The sequence below is a fragment of the Apteryx mantelli genome, chromosome Z, assembly GCF_036417845.1.
Source record: "Apteryx mantelli isolate bAptMan1 chromosome Z, bAptMan1.hap1, whole genome shotgun sequence".
In the NCBI taxonomy this organism is placed as follows: Eukaryota; Metazoa; Chordata; class Aves; order Apterygiformes; family Apterygidae; genus Apteryx; species Apteryx mantelli.
The window spans coordinates 29078999-29100981 of NC_090020.1; the positions used below are offsets into that span (position 1 = coordinate 29078999).

Genomic DNA, 21983 nt, shown 5'->3' on the forward strand with positions numbered 1-21983 from the left:
TTTCTCCATCTGCTTGGAGAGCCACTTTATTATGTGTGTTCCAAACTAATAGCTGTTCTTCAGCACTTTGTTTCAACATCCCAAGAATATCATTCTTTTTTAATAAAGGACCAGAAATCCCACACATTCTGCATCATCTGAAAGTCAGAGAACCTCGCCCTGTTTGCACACGGATGCTCAGCATTCAATCCTTCATACTCATTGCAGACCAAGTGAGGTATATGAGCTAGGCTCTTTTTTCCCCAACATATATTTATTCGATAAAAAATTTCACAGAGGAGGTCAAAGAGGTTTTAAGACTTCTGTTTGTTTACTTAAGAATTTATGTCATCCGACAGCCATACCTGCTGCTGATGCCTTACTATTGTCTGTATTTTTATGTGCATGTTACAGTGGACTAAGAAGAAATAAGCTATCAATGAGGTAAACTCTGCCTTGAAGATAATGTCAGTAAGACTGCAGACTTCAAAAACATTTCCCATACCTGCTTATACCCATTTAAAAATGTTCCCTATAGGGAATAGGTGTAAATATGGAAACAATTTCTACTATGGAACCACTCATGAAGCTTATAGCAAACTTCCTGATCAACAGTAAGATTTGCTTTTATGTTTTCAGTCTCTTTAACAATTTTCTTCTAGCCTGTTCTGTTACTGTGTTACTCGCATTAGGTATCTTGTTATGAATATTTAAGAAGTCTCACAGGAAATTATGGGCATGGGATTCAAGTAGGATTTCCTGCCTGTTAATCACCACTGAGTGACACCTTCCTGGTAGTCTCTCAGCAGGAACAGGCAACTCGTCTTCTGGAAACTGCATTGAAAGGGAACAGTAACTGTGATGGCAGTTGTTTAGTAGAGTAGCAGATTTGTTTCACAGAACTGCTGTAACAATGGGAGAGAAAAATAAAAAGCTGTACAGGTATACTCCCGACCTTCAGCAATATCAGACATGTAAAAGAGATAAAAAAGGAGAAATGGGGACTATATTATTTGAAACAATGGCTTCTAAGTCACTCTAAAAAGATTTTTAAAAAACATGAATCTATATTTTAGATTTTTAAAATGTGAATTTGAATGTCTATGCTTGCCCTGACTTATTACTGTACACCCACAAAAATTTTGCAAAGACCAACAATTTTAGTAATTGCTTATGCACATTTCTATATGTAACTAAGGCTCTTCTGTATTTGATAAAACACTTCTCACTCTGAAACTCAAGGTGCATATAGAGACTTCACAACTTCTGGTTAAAAAATAAGTAACGGAAACACAGTAACATTTACCAAGAGGAAACTAAAACCCAATCCATTAGCCACTATTTCCTATGACAGACAAATTCCTAAGAGAAGGGATCACGCTGACCCATTATCTTAAACTTCAGTAGAGCTCATATTCTGCAGTTTAACATGAGAAATGCCTTGCCTGATACAATGCCCTAGCAACAACAGACACTAAATTTTAACACCAAATTTTGACAACATAACCCTTCAAATTCCAGAAGCTTTTAGAGATTAAAAAACACCCCAGTTTTAGTGATTCTTTACTAAAGTTAAGAAAATGGCTAAGTAAGTAACTTCTAAGTAAGACAAAAACATTTCTACTGTGACCCCCAAAACTAACCCTGAACATGAAAACTTTGATAAAAAAAGGGACAGTTTACCATCATTTGTTTAGGCCCAACCACATCAATGTCAGCTTGAACTGCAGTTTTCTAAACTATTGTGAAAAACAAGTACTGTGCTAAAAATACGCTGTTACTCAAACTTTTAGATATTCTCTCCAGAGATAGGATTTCCTGATAGGAGATTCAAATTAATAGGAAGTGCCCTTCCTGTGTTTTTTAGGCTGCTAGGCTAACGAGTTTGTTTTCAACAGACTAAAAAAAAGAAAGAAAGAAAAAAAAAGTTTACTGCTTTAAAGTGACCTTGTATACAAAGCATAAAAGTAGTCCTCAGTAGTTTGGCATGACTGTGCAGCAAGTTTTTTTTCCACTCTATTTCCAGATGGAATTTTTAAAGGAATCTTGTCTAGAACCTATTATTTGGTGAGTTTTACTTTATTTCACATGTAGCCCTATAAGAACTGGTGGAAATGCTTGTGAAATAGCTGAGTGCAAAGATAAACTGTCACTTTCAGGAAAGTTATTCTTGCACAGAGAAAGTGAACAGCTCTAACTGGAAAGGTCTGGCCATGTGTATACAGCTACTCCACATCTTACTAACTGGCTTCAACTACATAAAAACATTCTATATAAATTCAACACTCTGAATAGTAACTATAGACTCTGCAGTACAAAACAAGGAAAAAAAATCCTGATTTATAATTAGGACTTCCAGACACTACAGTAAAATAGCAGTCAATACCAGTTTTGAAAAAAAATGTGTGCTTCATAATCAACCAGCTTTTCAAGTTTGTTAAGAAATTGAGTGCTCCATGTACAGCAAAAACATGGAGCTGGTAAGCTGAAATACACACATAAATACAATTTTTTAAAATAAATACAAATTACTTTGATTTTTATTTCTGAGGGGCAAAGGGAAATCAGACAGCTCCAGCATCTAATCATACTAGGAAGTTCAGTTCAACATTCTCTTTTACTATTTAAGACAAGTTTTTCCAACTTTTTAAATGTCCTTAAAAACAAAAAAAACCCTAAGAACACCCCCACATTAAAGAGGGTTAACAATATCGATTTTGACAGCAGGATCTGCCTAACTTCCCATTGCATAAACCCAGACTCACACAAGATTCTTTGGTTACTGCACCATTATGCCACCAACAGAGTGATCAGCTGCAGTGACTTTGGCAGGCCTGAATGGAGAAACAAAATGTTTTTTACCTGGTAATAAGCATCACCTTTCCTACTTCTAAATAAGATACCTTAAAACATGTACTGCAATTCAATTTTAATCATTAAACTTCATATATTTAAGCACAAAAGACTTCTGTCCTAACACTAATTTATTTCATCCTCTTTTCCCTGGTTAATGGAAACTTACTTCTTTATTACAAATTTCCCTGCTCTTTGATAGTTTCTGGCATTTAAATAAATACTAGAATAAAAGAACTTAAGTAATCCTGCAGAATAAGTAAAATTTTCATCCAAGATTACTAAAAAATAATTAAGTCTCCTTTCACAAGATTCAAAGAAAGGTGAACCTTCCACTCACGAGAGAACTTAACCTGATAATGAATCAACAGTAAAAATTAGGACCCTTCTCAAACAAAAGACGTACCACTTCCATGGCAAGGAGTGGGAGATATAGCCATATAATTTTGTGCCTTTCCATGCAATAAACCTCCCTTCTGTTCAAGTAAATATTAAGCATTTCACTTGCCTTCATGGAATGCTTAAAATATTTTACTTATCTTTCTTTAAAAAGGCAAATATAAAAAAAATTGTAAAGAAGTCAGGATTGTCACAGATAAACCTTAAAAATGCTTTAAATGTATTTTCCTCCTTCTAAATTTCAATGATGTCATCAGTCTCAAATGAATTTGCTTGTCCTAAGGCCTTGTGTCAAATTCTGTTTCATAATACGCTTACACACAAGCAGATATCCCCACCTATTTTTCAATTAATTCGAACTTTTTCCCAAGTAATATTAATGGCAAACCTTAAGCAGCACTAGTAAAGACAAGAATGGTTCAACTGTGCTCTGGCCATAACATGGCCTGGGAGGAAAGGAAAAGAGATGACTAAAGCCATACACAACCACCAGACTGCCCTTCACTTTCTCCCCTTGACAAATGTTAAGAGGAGCTCTCTTGTCTCCTCTGTTTTGTCAGGGCAGTGCAAGGGCAGGGAGCTGGAAGAAGCCCTTTTCTTCCAAACTTTAAATACAGCATAAGTTATACGCTATGTACAGTTTTTAGAGACCCTCCATACATTTGCTAAAGATAAAAAGAGGAAGAGCTTCAGCTATGGAAATAAAGAAAAATCTCACCTTATTGTGTTCATACTTGTATGGGATTTTGAGGGTATCCATGGCTCTGATCATGGCCTGCATTGCTGTAAATATATTCTGGTACACCAGTTTTGTAAAGCCCCTTTTGTCTTCATCAGAGTAACCTGATCCATGGATGATTCTCATCTGTTTGATGAACGTGCTTTTGCCACTCTCTCCTGTGCCTGCAAGACAAATAAGAAGGATACACTTCAGTCACTGGACAAACACAACTTTCCTGCACAAAGCGGACAGCTTGTTCAGTGCAGGGCAGAACAGTGTCAAGTGCTTATGCTGTTTGCACGGTAACTACAACGACTAGTTCCATATCAAAACAGCAGTAACATACAGTAACAACTGAACCAATGCTGAATTAAAACTTGTAATTTGAAGACAAAATAGGAATAGAAAAAGGATAGCAATGAGAAAATAACTAAACTAATAACTAAAACAAAAAACATACTCCAAAATATCTAAAGTATACTGCTGCATATTGAAAGTAATAAGCCTAAACTTCCATTCCTGAAGATAAGATTCTCAACAACTTCTAACTTTGGGGAAATATTATCACAAAAATTCAGAAATTTATATGTATATAAAAAAAATTATCTTAGTTGGCCAACTTTAAGGACATTACGATAAGCAGCAGTATAAACTCCTTAGATAAGTTTGTTTAAAAAAAAAAAAAAAAAGAGGGGAGGAGGGAAGCAGTATAACAATTACAGCTCTGCAAACTTTAACCTCCGAAACAGATGACATCAGCTGTAATTAAAATTTGGCTCATATTTTTTAATGGGCAGCCATTCCTTCCTTGAAATGTCTTTGCATCTGTATACTTCAGACAAAGCACAAAGGATAACTTTTTTCAATGAACTTCTTGAGTATTTGTCAATTTAAAGTTAAGATCTGCCTGTTGGAAGTTTCATGCAGGATATATCACCTAACATTTTTCCTTTGCCCCAAATCAGTAGGCTCATTCTCTGTGATTAGAAGGGCTTATCTAAATTATTCATGTGATTTGTTTTCTTATAGGGAGGAGCTAAAATCTCAAAGGAATAGTTGCACAGCCATATGAATACTTGTATGGTCACCTCGCTACTTAGACCTCCAAGAAATGCAATACATTCACCTGGGTGCATTGTTCAGTGCCATGCTTCTCAGCCTTTCAGCCCAGATCTTATTTTGAGCATTTCTATAAAGCTTTTATGCCTCATGCCATAATATTTCGCTTCCAAGACAAAGGGAGCCTTACGCCTTGCCTGATGTTTTAAGAGTCTCATCAGAGAAGTGTATTTCACAAGCAGAGCAATGTAAGTTTACAGCATGAAGCTGCACTGGCAACCCGTAAGTATTTCTGAGGTAGTGCACACTGCAAAAATCCTACCTGGAAGCCTCTGAAATCTTTTGCCCTTTACCAAAAACTTTGCTTTGAAACCTTCAGCCCCATCTCCCCCATGCATAAAACAAACTCCCAGTGCAAGTTTTCCTTACCCACACCTTCCCAGAAAACCAAGCAGAGTGTTATATACAGACCTATTTTACTTCCCCTGGGGAGACAAACAATTGTTTTTGTAATGAAAAAGAACCTTCTCCAAAGTTGCGAAGTTAGATGGAGACTGCTCCCACACCAAGCCTTCGGTCAGCCCCTCAGCCCGTGCTGCAGTCAGGAGCAGCGCAGACCATCTCTGCAGGGCGCTGCCAGGCCCCAGACAGAAGCCTCCCCCTGCAGCCTATAACTGTGTATTAGCTAAACAAGGGTCTCTGCAGAAATGGTGATATGTTATGGGCAATACTTAGTCCTGGATCAATGCTAAGTTTATATCTTCCAATTCATCTGAGCTATAGGTAAGATATTTGTGCTTTTGAAATCTACCAGAGGGGAGCGAACATGACTTATCTTGAGAGTTTATAAAACTACAGTCCTACACAAAATAGAACTATTACATACTCAAAAATGCTTGTGGCTACCCTTAGATGATCTCAGTTTTTCTCTTTTTCTAAAACGTACATGATGGACACATGGTCTTACATATAAAGTGAAATAAATCACCATACCAAACGTTTTTTAATAATTCTGTAATATTTTCCAGTTTTTCCTGCAAGATACATGTCAGGCATTTAGTATGAAGGTCTGTTCAACATGAACATGTAGGGCACAAAATTTTTATAGTATGCCTTTTTGGCAAGTTTAACTCTTTTATCAGCAGTTCTGCTTTAATTAATGCATAAGAAAATCATTTACACCAAACATCTCTAAATCATTTGAATACAAAGTGACTTCCATTTTTGGTCAATGTGATGCTTTTTCAAGAGGAAACCCAGATTCCTTCAAAATCACAAAATGCAAACAGCATGAGATGGAAAGAACACGCTGGTGTTATCTACTCTGCTTTAAAAAAAAAATGAAGCCTCAAATTCTTTTAATTCTGTATTGTAAGTTTACGTAGCAATCAAAGACAGACAACTGGAAAGAAAATATGCTGATAAAGCAATCTGCATTATATTAGAGAAGACAGTAGATCAGATTACTTGTACTTCGAAAGTAAATCTGTAAAAGCTGCCTGCCATATAGGGGCAAACAAAATTAAAAACCAAAGCAGAATCTAACATATAAGGAGTCTACATCCTACTCAGCTTTGTAGTTCTTTAATTGAGTGGCACAGTACTAAGGCTTTGTCAGCCAAAGAACAACCAATTATACCCGGAGATCTAAAGATATACTTAAATTTGCAAACAAGATGATTTCCTAGTGCTGAATCAAGCTGTTTCTTCCCACAGATTAATCTTCTGGTTAAACTTGCAGCAGCAAAGAAGAGAACATTTCTAGTCCTCCTTAACTGTACGGAGTGTTATGTGTGGAGAAGCAAAGCGTGAAAAGCAGTCATGAAAAAGGAAGTCATGCAAAATTTCCAAGGACAGAAAACACTAAAATAGGATAAAACAATAAGAATGACAGATATGATAATATTTAGGGGATTGCACAAAAATTACGAGGAAGTGAAAATGTTTGGTTTTGGCACAATATATAGGAACTCCCATCACTTCACATTAATAGTTTCTCTTACATCATTATGATCAAAGGGAAGAAAGTCTCTATTTCGGCATTTTTTATCCATGAAGTCAAATCCTTCTGTTAAAAATTCAATTTATGTGAAAAGAAAACTGCTTAATAGTGATAGTATAGCACATACTTGTATGTTCCTAGAAGTTTACTCAGATACTTTCCCCAAAACTAAGGTAGTTTGAGGAGGAAAAAAAAAGGCAAAAAAAAAAAGAAGTAATGTTATTAACTACAACAGAACAAAGAGGAGTTGAGCCCAATGAATTACTAAGGTTAGTTAAACAAAGCTGCTTAGTGCAGCATTATTCCTAGTGGAGACTGGGGTTCAGAACTATTACTATTCTAGCACTAAAGTCAAAACTAGGTTTGATTTATATGTTCACTCACACACACCCCGGCCTTTAAGACCCATGACTGGCATTATGAGAAGGTCAAGACTTTGACTGAAACACACTGACTGTGCTTTCCATAGCCTCACCCATTACAGAGCAAGTTAAGAAATATAACTTGGCAACACATGCCTAAAATCCTACTTAACACCATAATAAACAACAACACTGGTAATAATCTAAACAGGATTCTCGAGTGTGTCTGTTCTGCTTGGTGATAAGAAGAAAACTTAAAAGTGGATAAAAAAATCCTCATGTCCAGAGGGAACCTGGATGCCTTACTGCTTCTGCTAACCACTGCTACTATCATCAACCCAGGAATATTTCTAGCTGATGAACAGAGGAAACAAAGGCGAAATGATAAGACAGAAGATCAGCTGAACTGAGGGAGGTAGAGGAAAGCTGTCCTGGAGTCAGTTTTCTGCTAGCTGCCATTGCATGCTTAAATTAATCAAAATCTGGATCCACTCTCTGAAGCCAGATGAGTGATCTGTTTTTATCTGTCAGAAGACACTTAAAGGCCACACAGCATACCTGAATGTCTTTTAAAAACAAAAAAAAATCCCACCCCTCATCACCCAAAAAACAACCACACCAGCCAATACCTTCATCTTCTAGAAACAGTAACTCTCTGCCAAAAATATGACCCTGATATAACCCTCAGGCACTTCTTTGGAGAGAAGTCTAAAGTGCGACCAGAACAAGGGAGCTCATGGGTTCAAGCACCCAAGATAGTTGGTCATTTGACATTTTTATATATTTCACTCCAGATAAAAAACTGCTGAACTAAAAGATTTAATTAACTGTCTTAAATAGAGGGATTAACTCTCTTGAATGGGGATCAAGCAGAGCATAAAAGCTTATCAAACTTAGAAGTCTGGAAAGAGTTCAGCAGTTTCCCAACTTACAAACCTCTGAACACCTCCCAGGAGCTTTCTTCTTCAAGCAGCAATATTGACAAATATTATTGCATCATCAAGAATTTTACAGCTAGAGATCTCAAAGTCCCCCAGTGGTATTATCTCCAATAGCACAGCCAGGAAGGAAGTCAGGTTGCTCAAAGGCAGCAGTAACCCCTCATACACAAAGATCACGCACCATTTATTTCATTATGGCTATTTTTCCTGGTACATATCCTGCAAAAATGAAACTACAAAATGGGAAAACAACACTCTGCTCTCTGAAACTTATGGCAAACCTTACAACATGGTTCATTTTGAATAAGTAGCAATGCAGCTTATGGCAGAGCAGCTTCAAAATTCATGTGGTGGCTGCCAAGAAAAACTCAGGAGAATCACTTGAAAATAATTCAAGATCCAGAGCCTAGATTCACAAGCTTATCTTACACACTGGTGCACAATGTATACCTGTACTTGTTTTCCCATTTCTGTACATTGTAACTGATATAAATCTGAAGTGTAGTATCTTGTGTGATCAAATATAAGGCTGTCTTTCAATTAAAACAACAAAAATGCCTTTCTCAAAGCAAAATCCACACTGACAGCTGTTAAGAGAACAAATGCTGCTAAACTACACCTGGCTCTCCATGTTTATTCCTAAATTTGATCTATAAAAAGTCAATAAAAACAAGGTCATATTTTACTGGTTGAAATTTTCTATCTAAATTAGATAATCCTGGAGAGAAAGAGAAGAAAAGGCAATTCTTAATAGAAAAGCACAAAGAAAAAGAAAAAGCCACCAAAATCAAAACCCACAACCCTGTTAGTAACCATCCACATAAATTTACTAAGAACTGTTAAACTACCAATGTACTGATTCGTAGAAGCCTGGCTTTTAGCTTGACACTCCATGACAACAAGAAGCAGAGGTACCTGGAAAGTGAAGATTTATGGGTCTGAGCGGAATTAACAACCTATGCAGAGTGGACTGAGCATGACATTTCTATCTGCTGACCATTTTTCTGCTTGCAGTATTACTATACTTACACTGTTTCACTGAATATTTAGCCAGAAGAAAATAGAGTCTGTTGTGAATTGCCTCCCAAACAACAATAACAACAAAATGCTGGAATCACAAACTCATTAGGTATTAAGAAGTAGATTAACTCCTATGAGAAGTAAGAGCTAAAACAGTAATAGGTGACACATGAGAAGAAAAACATTTGATTTCAGCTATAAAGTTGTATTTCACTTGGAAGAGAGTTTTATGTCCTCTCTGCTACTACTAATCCAGCAAAAGAAAAAATATGATTTCTTTTGTTGCTGTTCCAGTGGTGGAATGCAAAAGGATCACATTTCTGCTGAAACTGAGTATGGTTCTATAAGAAAACACAGAAAGAGTGCAGAATTCAGGCTGGACTAGCCTGAGTTTTTAGGTGCCAAAATAGCCACAGCATATTATAGAATGCATGAGATCATCCCAGGAGCTTGAGCAAAAGAGCTGGCCTGTCCTACCACTTGGAGCAGACTCTCGGGCTCACTTTTGAAGGCTGTTTATGGGACTAGACATCAGACTGAGTAAGACTGTAACAAAATTTGCTTGAGATGAAGGAGAATCTTCCCAGTTCACCCAGTAACACCTATGTGCAAGGCTGGAACAAAATTAAAGTCTCTTTTCTCTGCCATGGAGAGAAAAAGAAGAGGCCAGTAGAACAAGCAGGGTCCTAAACAGGGAAGAAGCAAACAGCTCAGTTGAGCACCTACCTACTCTTCCTAATCCTGGCCCCACACAAATGCACCCTTAGGCTCTACAGTCTCCACCACTACCTTTGTCAAAGGCAGCGCAATTAAGAGCTGCCTGTTGGCCACACAGAAAGACTTCTAGATGGCACAGCTGCCATTAAGCAAGCCCTTCTAACTAAGCAGTCCTAGTACTAAAATGTAACTGGTTTTCCCCCCACCCTCCATTGCCCCCAAAATATCATTAGAACTCATATCTCCATGACGCATGCACAAAAAGAGATTTAAGGCGCCATCCTACACCATCAACTGTCCTACACAATTAAAAACATATGGAACTGACCATTTTCATCTTTTTCATCCATTTAGATGACAAATCATCCAGAAAAGACTGAAATTTCTAGAAGTATGACGAGCGCTGATAATAAATACAGTAAGCATATTTACATTATCCATCAAATGAACTGTAGTTCTCTATTATCTTCCATTTGAGACCACTGAAGTCCTTAAATAGCATTAATAGATTATCACCTAACTCTTGTGAGGTGTATTACGAAAAATTTTTATTTCAGTTACACTAAGGGAGACGTCTATGGAACAAGAAAGCATCAGAAGTTACAAGAAAAGCAATAAAACAAGGCAGGAAGAGAGCTAAGGTCTCTTGATTTCCATTCCTGTACCTACATGACATGGCTTTGTATTTACGTTAAAAATTGAAAGGAATAATTCCAAAAAGCTCAGTTAAGAGAGAACTTTGAGTGATGACCTTTGAGATTTAATAAATCACAGCTTTAAATTAAGAGCCATTAAGAAAAAGCCTAGGAGAGGTGTACATATTGTTCTACTGCCAAGTGTTTGCTCCACTGATGGAATCTCTTTAAATTAAAATTGTTACATACTCATCTTTTCAATTATTTATTTTGTTCATTATCCACATTTGCATATTTCACTTGCTTATCATTTTGCTATTCAAATTACCTTTGTATCATTTTAATAATTTATAAACATATACTTAAGTTATAACATACAGTTAACATATAGATGACTATCAGTATTCTGTGTAACAAAACAAAGTATCATTTCACGAATGATTCATATAACAAAACAAAACAAAACAAAAGAAAAAAGGAAAGGGAAGGAAAGGGAAGGGAAGGGAAGGGAAGGGAAGGGAAGGGAAGGGAAGGGAAGGGAAGGGAAGGGAAGGGAAGGGAAGGGAAGGGAAGGGAAGGGAAGGGAAGGGAAGGGAAGGGAAGGGAAGGGAAGGGAAGGGAAGGGAAGGGAAGGGAAGGGAAGGGAAGGGAAGGGAAGGGAAGGGAAGGGAAGGGAAGGGAAGGGAAGGGAAGGGAAGGGAAGGGAAGGGAAGGGAAGGGAAGGGAAGGGAAGGGAAGGGAAGGGAAGGGAAGGGAAGGGAAGGGAAGGAAAGGAAGAGCCTGGCAAGATAAGTAAAGATTCCTTCCAAAGCAAGGACTGCTGGAGTTTTATGAATACAGCTCAGAATGTTAAGAATTACATCAAATGAGTAGCATGAAACATCAACATCAATCTACAGTGAATTGTTTCAAGAATAGTCTTGAACATTCTTTAAATGTTTATGCAAAACTAAGCAAATGTTATCCATTAAAAAAATTAGCAAGTCTATCATACATTTTCCTTTCCAAAATGGGATTATAAAACCAGTATCAACTACCTATAACTAAGATTTAATTTTTTTCTCTCAAATTCATTAATATATGAATGTACATCATACTGTACTAACAAAATTCAATACGTCAAGGCATGGCAGCTGAATTCTCTCCTTAAAAAAGGAAAGAAACAACCTCCCATTATGGAGACAGTCTGAATGCTTTCTAAAGCAGAGTAATCCTCTTACAAATTTAATCTGGCTATGTTTGAGCAGATAATAAACTTTGCTTGGCACTCCAGCGTAGCCACTAAACTCAAAGAAATAAAACTAATACACACCTCATTGTACCAGTGAGGAAATTAAGACATTCCAAGTGACTACTGCAAGAAAGCCTAAATAGGACACTGAATTGCCAACAATTGTGAAGATAGAATTAAAATTCAAAATTCAGCAGATGTTCTGCAGCTCCTTAAATGAATATTAATTCAAGCTTTTTACTGAAACAGAACTCTCAAACTCCTTTACAAGAAATCTAGTTAATCAAATATAGCTTTGTACCAAATAATCAAAACCACGCTTTACTACTATGCAGCCAGGCACAGCCCATTACTGGAAGTCAGTGTCTTCCTTTCCCCCACCTTCAAGTCTGGAAAAAAAACAACAAAGCAAAAAAACCTCCTTATCTTTTCAAGCTAGAATCAGATAATTTTCACAATGCTAGAGCTATCATCTTATGGCTTGGGTACAATTTAGAGGCAAGAAAGTGAGAGAAAGGATAAACTGGCTGCCTCCAGAGAAGAACACTAACTCCTCAAGATCTTAGAGAGCTTTGTAAGAGGGTTCAAAAGAGGACAGCATCCCACCCTGGGCGACCTTCTCCTCCCTCCTTTTGAAAGGATCCTTCTGAAATACTAGGGACTTCCTAAAGGGAAACAATTTGTTACAGTCTAGGCTTAGCCATCCATTTTAGATGGTTTGCAGGAAACAGATATTCCTAAGAAGCTTCGATGAGTTCTGGCTAAAGATCTAATACACGCAGCCAAAGTGCTGCAAATAAAGTTTTATCCTCAAAAACATTTTATTTATGCTAGCCACAATGCTACCAGACAGCAAACTGCTGAAAATCAGTCTTCTTCATGCTGCTCTTCCACAGAAAAAGTATGAACAAAAGTAGAAGCAGACAAGCATTAGTAGTGCAAGATGCAATACAGGCTCTTCTTTCCTTGCACAGGTGAAGGGCCAGATCTGTCTTTGGAAACTTCTGCATAATTTTGCACAGCTGGCTTTCACGTGGATTTTTACACCCCTATCTGAGAACAGAATACATCTTTGGAAACCAGACTCAAGTAAACTCCAAGGCACAAATGTAGCAGAGCTGATCACTGTTCCCAAAGATGCTTGGTTATCACCATAGTGACAAGCTCAATATAAAAATCCAGGTAGATAAACTGAAAGCCTCTTCACCCAACCTTATATTTTCTCTTACTATTTTAAATTGTAACCTCCTTAGAGGAGACCAATATCATTTACAGCTACCTACAAACTGGTACATATGCTATTTGTAATGTATTAATAAATAGAAAATGGCAATAATATGGTGACCACCACCAAAATTACTAAAAACATCCTAGGTTTGTTGACTTTGTGAAAAGCAACTCATCTGCTGTCTGAATAAAGATGGTGATTGGGGCTGAATCTCCTAACTTCTTTTTATATTCCACCTATTATCCTTCATCTGTACTCATAAATCCAACTGAAAATACTAGAAACTGTGTGGACCATGTAACCCTACACATCTGGGTAGATCTCTAGGAGCTGAATTTCCCATTGAGTTCAGTTTGTTTCAAGTGCTGTAATATTAGGCTCAAGTTAGCCCACTAACTTTATTAACTCATTGAAGTAGATAGTTATATAAAATGTAGGAGAAAAGGAAGTACTTCTCAGCAATTATGGGGGCTATTTCAGATCAACAAAGCCAAAATGACATTAAATTGTCCTTAAGCTTCTATATTTGGTGTATGATTCTGAGCCATTAAGTAAGCCTATCTAATACAAGGGTTTAAAATAACATTGAAAAAATGCAACCATGTTAAAGAATAGTTTATAAGCTGATTAATACTCAGCTAATATCTCCAAGAAGGATTCTTTAATTCAGGGGAAAAGAATTCACCACTTAAGGCTCATTATAATAAAACATTACCAAGAAAAGTATCAAGATGGCTTAATGGTAAATAATTTAGATATTACTAGTGTCTTACCAAAGTCTACATTTACATATTTTAATAGTGTGACATATTCTATTGTTATACACACTCATAAAATGAAATAATAACATCTACTCTTCAAGTTTATGTTTCAGAAGGCTTTGAGTGCTTCTTATGAAGAAGTTTATTGTTTAAATTCCTTTCAAGTCTCTTTCATTTTCTGTCCTTAGAGGGATTATGAACAGACAGACATAATTCATATTCCTAGCAAATTCTGACATACACCATTTCAGGGACAGTATAAACCACTTTTATTTGCTTATTCAAAAGCAAGGACAAATACTGTTAGCATTCAAAATCGTAGCGATTTTCCCCTATTTTTAACATGGGGGAAATAAAATACCTTTATTCCTTAAAAAGAAACCCTAAATCTTTAGAAAATGTTATCTTCATGTTTAATATACAGCAACAGGGTTTTTTGTCCTCCCCCTCCCCCCCAACTGCTTAATTATTCTCCACTGGTCAGTTATTCTCCACTGAATGAAATTTCAGTCATTATAACTGGAAAAAAAGAATCTGAATTGCCTGATGTTTTCTAGTATCAAACGTAATTACCATATACAAAAACATATCTAGGAAAAAAACCCATTTACCATGCAAATACAATCTTATACTTTGTACATTCTGCTTTCATGAACTGTAGATAGAGTATTTGGTACTCTATTTTCTAATTGATATTTTAGAGAAGGATTGCAACACCTGAAGAGTGCACTTGATCTATATTTGTATATATTAGAAATGGTGATTAAAAAAACTGGTATGTTATGTAATTTGCTAATTTTTAAGAACATGTTAACATCTAAAGTACAAAAACATAAAAATACACTTTCCAGAAAAGTTTTTTGGGTAATATTTAGCATATTTTATGTTTCTGAGATCTATTTTGAGAGCTTGACATTAACTTTTGACCTCCCACACATATAAAGGGCCTCCATCCAGGAACTGAAAGGATACAGCAGTGCGTTTTGTTTCTTTGAATGTGTAAAAGCTTTTAAAATGAATTGCTTCATTATACTGAAAACAGCATAAACTTATCTTTACTGAAAACAAAGGTCACAGGAATAAATATTGCACTGTAACAGAAGTACAACTGTGTCAAGCAACATTTTTGGTATTACTAAATATCACTGTTTTAAATGAGAGACTAAGAACAGCAAATGCTCTCTTGTGCTTTCTGTTTACAATAACCAACACATACTTTGGTTTACAACGTTTTTATATGGTATTTATTCATGCAAAAGAGAACATTTCCATATGCGTTCAGACAGTAAAAAAAGAAAAAAAAATGCAGATCATACTGGTGCTTGTAACAGATGACCGGTTACAAACATTTTTTCCATGCAGCTATTCTTAGGCTATGCTATATACTCCTGGGGAAGATACTGAAACTATAACTATCCCCTTTTTTGATGTTCGCGTTACAGAACATTCCACATCCTTTGTGCCAATACGGAAACAACATGATAGCTGTTTCTGCATGTTATAATTAGACAGAGTCAACTTACTAGCATTATTACCAAACTTGCATTAGAAACAAAGCTACTACATATCAAATGTCAGTATTTAGATACCTGTCTTTTAGTTTCCCTTATCCATAACTTCCACTCACTCACTCAGCACAACAGCCAAAATCGAGGAATGTGCTCTCAAGCCTCAAGTATACCACTAGTACCAAAATGAAAAAATAATTTTTAATTCAATCGAGCTACAAACAAAAATCCACAAGCCTAGGGTCTCGCAACCAAGACCTGCTAACTTCAGTGAGGAATCTGCCTGTAAAATAACTGAATTTTAAAACAATATACTTTACGATTTTTATGACATATTGTATAACCTCAGTGGTTTCCAAAGAAAATACATCTTGAGATGTAAACATGAAGTCTTACACCAAGTATTTTCTTCTCATATTTCTCATTTATTTTCTTCTTCCTATCAGTGTAAAGGAAACTTCTTCACACTCCTTCTTCCTTAAGGAGACTGGACAAGTGGTAGCTCTCTAGACCTACACCCACCTGGTTTCAAGGCCACCCACGCACATTTCTTAAAAAGACATCAATCTCACTTCCATACACTCTTATCCTGCTACTCTGTCTCAGATTTGCCCCAGCACCATTACATTTGGTTATACAATTAAACTTAATGTAAGGGGGGAGAGGGAGGTGCATTAGGCGTTTGATAAGGAACAAACAAAAATCACCCTTCCAGACAATTAAGAAAATAAATAGAAAGGACAGGAAACTTGAGCTGGGAACAACTGTATGGAGAACTGCAACCGAAGCCTCCGCTGTAGGAATAGAAAAGGAGGATGTCCGAGAGGGTGCGAGGGGGCTGCAGGGCTGCAGCTTTCCAGCTACCAGCCACGGGAATCCACAGGGAAATCCTTCCCCTCACGTTAAGGCTCCTGTTCCTTGCAGCCCTGTCTCCACAGCCATCCAGGCAACACAAAAGCCTGGCAGCTACGGCTTTCTTGGCTACGCGCAGAGTCCTGGTTCTTCCTTATGAAAGTGACTGTTCAAAGTGAAAGTGTCTCACAGGATATTAAGCAACGCCGAGAAGGGGCTCTGTCCCCAAAAGACCTCTTCCGTAAAACTAGCAGTATCCCTTCACCCCTTCCTGCCCTGATAAATACATGGGCCCAAACCTGCCGGCAGCTCGTAATGCAGAGCTCTGGCACGGCACTAAGGCAGCGAAAACACTGCTCAATTTTTATTTTCATCCCTCAGATAATCCGCGGGACCCAAGTGTTGCATTCATATGCCCCTTGGGCCCACATTTATAGTGCCAGTCACAGCCTTATCCGGCCCTCCCCGCACCAGCACATAGGCACAGAAACCTGCACCGGTTCCACGGGCTAAAAGCCCGCGCGGAGGGAAGCACGGTTCCCAACACTGTGGCACATTTCCGGCGCTCGCGGCAGATTGCTCTCAACTCCCGAGCGCTTTGTGACTGCTGCCTCCTTGGAGGGAGCCACTCGCTTCTGCGTCTTCGCTGTCCTCTGGCACTTTGGGGGCTTCGCAGCCACCGCGAGGAGCTGTACGCTAACGGAGCGGTCCCTCCGAAAGGGAACGAGCCCCGCCACGGAGAGGGGGGAGCCCCACTGCCTCCTCCTCCCCAGCGCGGGAGCCGGCCACCTTCCCTCATCTGAGGCCGCCCGGAGCCAGCCACCTCCTTCGCTGCACAGCGGCACTGCGGCCATGGCAGTGGTGCGTCTCAGGGAAGAGAGCCCAAGTCTAGTTTCAAACACTCCAAATCCAGCCAAAAAACCCCCCAAAACCAAAAAAGTCCCCAACGCCACATAAATTCATGTTTTATTCATGGTCCTTGTGTATTCTGATATAAATACAATAAATACACCTATGTGCATACTTCCATGTGTGTGCACGTACACACACAGAGTGATGAAGATTTACAGACACAAATATACCACTGGCACTCTGAGTCTAAGAAATCAGGTCAAGGGTAATGTTACCAAAGAACAAGTTTATAATTAAAAAGATTATAATTAGATTCACCGCCCCCCACCCCCCGCCGCCATCCTTGCTTTTTATTAGGAAAAAAATAGAAAGTAAATTGAATAGCTAAGTTCTGAGAGGACATCCTTGCTAGCCTTTTGCACTAAAACATACAGGTATTCTGATGCTAAATAGATGATTACTTAAATGCAGCATTATTTTCAGATGCAATATTTGCTCATGAAGTTAACTGAAAAGAGGGAACATGTTAAACATGGGGGAGAGGAAGGACAGAAGCTTTTACTGGGTCACGAAGAATACAATATTAGAAGACACCAGTGACACATGGGCAGAATTTACTGGTCAGAGCATCTGATCACTTCATTTTGTATTTGCACTTGTCGCAGCACAGTGTATTAACACACCATTTCACTCAAAGCATCACTTTCCCATGGCTGAAAGGAATATTTTCATGTGCCATTTCTTGTGCAAAGTGTTTAGGCATCGCAGCAGAGCATCATGATATTATGCGGACGGCAGTCACCTGCACTGCCCCTTCAGCCAATTCAGCTCCGTTCTGGTGACCTGCTTAGCTGAGCTACTTCAGTGGCTAAAAGGAAAATGGTTTCCGGCAGCATTTCAGACAAATCAAAAAAAAAAAAAAAAAAAAAAAAAAAAAAAAAGGTTCTAGTACTCCAACGTTTGCTTCAAGAAAAACTGCCACTAAATTACCTTGCAACTTGTTATATGCATATTTATTTGGACTTGATTATGTAACCTTGTATATACAAGATTAATAACTTCAAAAAAAGTTTTTAGTTTTTTTTGCAATATATTGTTTTACCATTTATACATATATAAAATATCAACCAAGAATGGCTAGATTAATAACTGCTTCCTAATAATGAAGGTATTAAAAACATGAAAGAATATTAATTAGAACATAATCAAAATTATGGATAAGTAATGTTCCTTGTTGCCTTTTAGAAAAAGTATCCATTTGTTGGACACTTTCACAGTATAGAAGAAATCTTAATAAATGCATGAATTAGAGCAACTTTTGAGTTACAGCTACCATTTTACTCAAACAGCATCAGCTCTAGCCAAGAAATTGTACTACTGGGATGCAACTTTGTCCTGTACAGAAAGCCAGCTCCTTTCTATCCCAAAGCCTCTTCATAGTCCTGCCCCCTCTTGACACGGTATGTGGCTTCCTGCTTAACGGAAGTCCACATGCTGTTCACAGGCATATAAGCTACCGACATTATAAATCCTGCTTTACCTGAGAGAAAATTCTAAATTCTCTTAATTCAGTGGCTAATTAAGTTTTCTGTGGTGCTGGGTTGTTGTTTTACAGGCATTTGCATATTTCTACTTTTCACCAGTTATTGTTGCTTCCAGTTTTACTGAGACAGATCAGAAATACATTTCTAGTTATTTTTCATTGTTATGGAGTAAGATACTTAAGAACATGCTTAAGTAAGGAATCAGCCCCTACTCTGATTTTGTACACCAAACTACATAAAAATTTAACTGTCATGGCAAAGCATCATAATGCAATTGCAGCTCACATTGTGGGGGGAAGACTTCTAGTTTTTGTTTGTCAGTTTTTTTTCTTTCCAGAGGAAACTTTTACTTCCAGGAAGTAAACATTTATTTTATACGTCATTCCTTTGCACAATAGTCAAATGAAAAGTGTTCCAGTCCAAATTTCTAGTTTACATTTTAGGTTATTAAAGTGTTATCCACATATGTCAACATTTGTCATATTGTTTTTTTATCATAATTTCAGTTCAACCAAAAAAACAACCAAACAACCAAGCACACACCCATTTGTCAACAAAAACCACAGGGTTAACTGTTAAAAGCTAAACAAGGATTTACTTCCTACAACCGCAATGTTAAGATTTTGAAAGGTGATTATATTTGGCACTTCTATATTTACTTGTATTTTTTCATAACTCTTTATTTCTTTGCAGTAAAAATATAGTAACAAAGAAAACCCGGCTTATTTAAAATTACACACACCAGCCCTGTAAGTCCTTCTTCCATAGCAACTGTAAGAAGGTACATGAGCATGAACATGTGGAAAAAATAGCTGATGTGAAAGATCAATTCAAGTTAAAAACAAAGAGACTTTTTTTCGATAAACTGTAGTCTATAAAACAGATAATAATATTATCTGTAGCCTCTCAATCTATTTTAACCTGGATAGGAACGTCTGAAAACATCTTGGGAGAAACAAACTCTGGGAAATACAACAGAAGTTAAGAATGTTTTCTTCATTCCCAGGCCTGCTCCAGAAGGAAGGAAGGAAGGAGGGAGGAAGGAAGTTACAGATAAAAGCTTATGACAATTAAAAAATAGCCTAGCCCTTTTAGATGTATTACCAAAAAAATAGCGCAACAACACTGTTGTCCTGAAGGCCTTCAACCTTTTATTATAAAGATCTGCTTCTTTGAAAATTCTAACATCTTGCAATGCAATGCAAAGGAAAATATTAATACAAACACTACTCCCTCCACTAACTTCACAATTTCTAATTAACAGACTCCGCATGTGGTTTTCCCATATGGCTTTTGATATCACCTTGCAGAAGATACAGTTTAAAGATCCCCATTCACCACCAAAGAATGAGGCATCACCTCCAACTGCACATGCCCTTCAGACACATTTTCGTCATACAAACCCGCAACCAGCTGTTAAATCTCGCCCTGCGGATCTCTGAACCACATAAGTGAACAGAAGAGAGCTCTGTATGGAACAAATCAACTCAGTTTGCAAGATCAAGGTTTTAGCTGCAAGCTTCACATGACACACACACAGGTTAGCACCTAAAAAGTGAGTACAAGGAAGGAGCCTGCCTTCTGTTCACACAAAAGAAGTAGGGAAGTAAGTTCCCTACATAGCTCAGAGCGCACAATTTACTTCTGCAGCATTTTAAGATCTTCCCCAAGCTTTCAAGCAGAGGGAAAACGGAGCCATTTGGCTGCTGTCACACTGGGGAGCAAGAAAAGGCTAAAAAAGGATTAGGACGTCACACTAATGGGTACCTGCGGCCAACCCTGTTCAATGCTTCCCAATATTTTCGTTTTTAAGAGGGAAGGGAAGTACAAGACAATGTGACAGACACATACTTCTGAACGCTCCTTTTTCCTCTGGTTGGCTGCCAGTTTTTTGGATGCTCTTAACCGACCCCAGCTGTTTCATCTGTCACAGAAGAAATGCAAGAAAAAAAACAGCTGCTGCAACACTATTCCACTACAGACCCAAACACTGCTGAAAGTCTTTGCACATTAGTAAAAAATTAACCAATGCTCCCTCCCAGATAAGTACACAGCAGCTGCTGAATCATGTATGCACATCCAGCATAAGCAACACCTCCTGCTTAATTAACAGTCGTGTCCTCAAAAATGTTTGTCAGGAATACGCTGCAGACTCTCTTTAAAGATGATCTGCAAAACTTATAAAACAAGCATTCTTACATTTATGCTCAGAGGACAGAGGTTGGTCCTCTAGTCCCTTGCTTACGGGAACGGTTCTATAAAAAGACAATATTAAAGTGTTTTAGGAATGGGCTTTAACTGTTTAGAAAAATGCTATCTAGTAAATAACAATAGGTACAGCGACTCTCTCAGAGCAACTTAGTTGGCGTAACTAAGCAATTAAAGACTACTTCCTCACCATGGCAGAAAAAGAATAAAATTATAGAGATATGTTAAATCAAAGAGACTAAAAAATCCTGGATGCCCTGTGTTATTCCCTGATAAAAAAAATCTGAAGTGAATGTTACTATTTAGATCAAAATCAAGCATTTTTGAGTGCCTCAAGAATACAGCTTTAAAATCAAGTTTCCCATGTCATTTTCACTAACCTTCTATCCTTCATGTTTTAATCTGCTTTCAAAAGATGAAAAAAAAAAAAGTAACATTTTAAAAGCTTCTGCACAGCCCTAAGAGCAGGATTTATGTCAGGTATTACATAGCTTGACTTCAACCTAAGTGCTAATTAGCCAAGTGCTAATATTTTGAGCTTTCCAATGTGGAAGTTCAGAAAATAGAGTGAAAATTATTTTCTTACATGTTAATAATAGTAAAAAAAAAATCAAAATGTGAAAATCCTGAAAAGCTAGATTTTTGATTCTCGAGTGAAAATTTACTTCTGTAATCTAAGTTGTATAAAAAGAACAAGATAAAACTTGCACTGTATTTACATAAAAATAAGGATTATTACAGTATCCAGTTTAGGGTTAAAATAATAAAATTCCACTACTGAGACTATAAAATTGTAAATCTCATTGCAGCAATGCAGATCCAAGGTATGTTTAGGCCATTTCAATTAAAAAGAAATTCTTTGTAATTGTGATCTCCTCTTATCATTTCTACTGTTTTCAGTAGCAAGGAAAGACACAGTCACACTTCTTCAAAAAAATTAACAGTTACAGAATAGCTTGGAAAAAGAAATTAAGGAAAGTGATAATGACCTCAGGAAAGATTAATCATAGAAACCTTTTTTCTGTTATCCTTATTAAGGACTTTATTCTGCCATCCTTACTCTTTAAGTAGTCCCAATAGATTACTGCAAACTATGGCCTTATTAACATGA

At 37.3% G+C, this 21983-nt stretch overlaps 1 protein-coding gene across 2 annotated transcripts in view; it reads right to left on the reverse strand.

Moving 5' to 3' along the window:
• LOC106495031 (guanine nucleotide-binding protein G(q) subunit alpha) overlaps positions 1-21983 on the reverse strand; it is a 136452-nt gene that overhangs the window by 87582 nt on the left and 26887 nt on the right. For both annotated transcript variants that reach the window (XM_067316157.1, XM_067316158.1), the window contains exon 2: positions 3950-4134. In XM_067316157.1, the coding sequence (XP_067172258.1) occupies positions 3950-4134 (185 nt within the window). The remainder of the gene's footprint in view (positions 1-3949; positions 4135-21983) is intronic.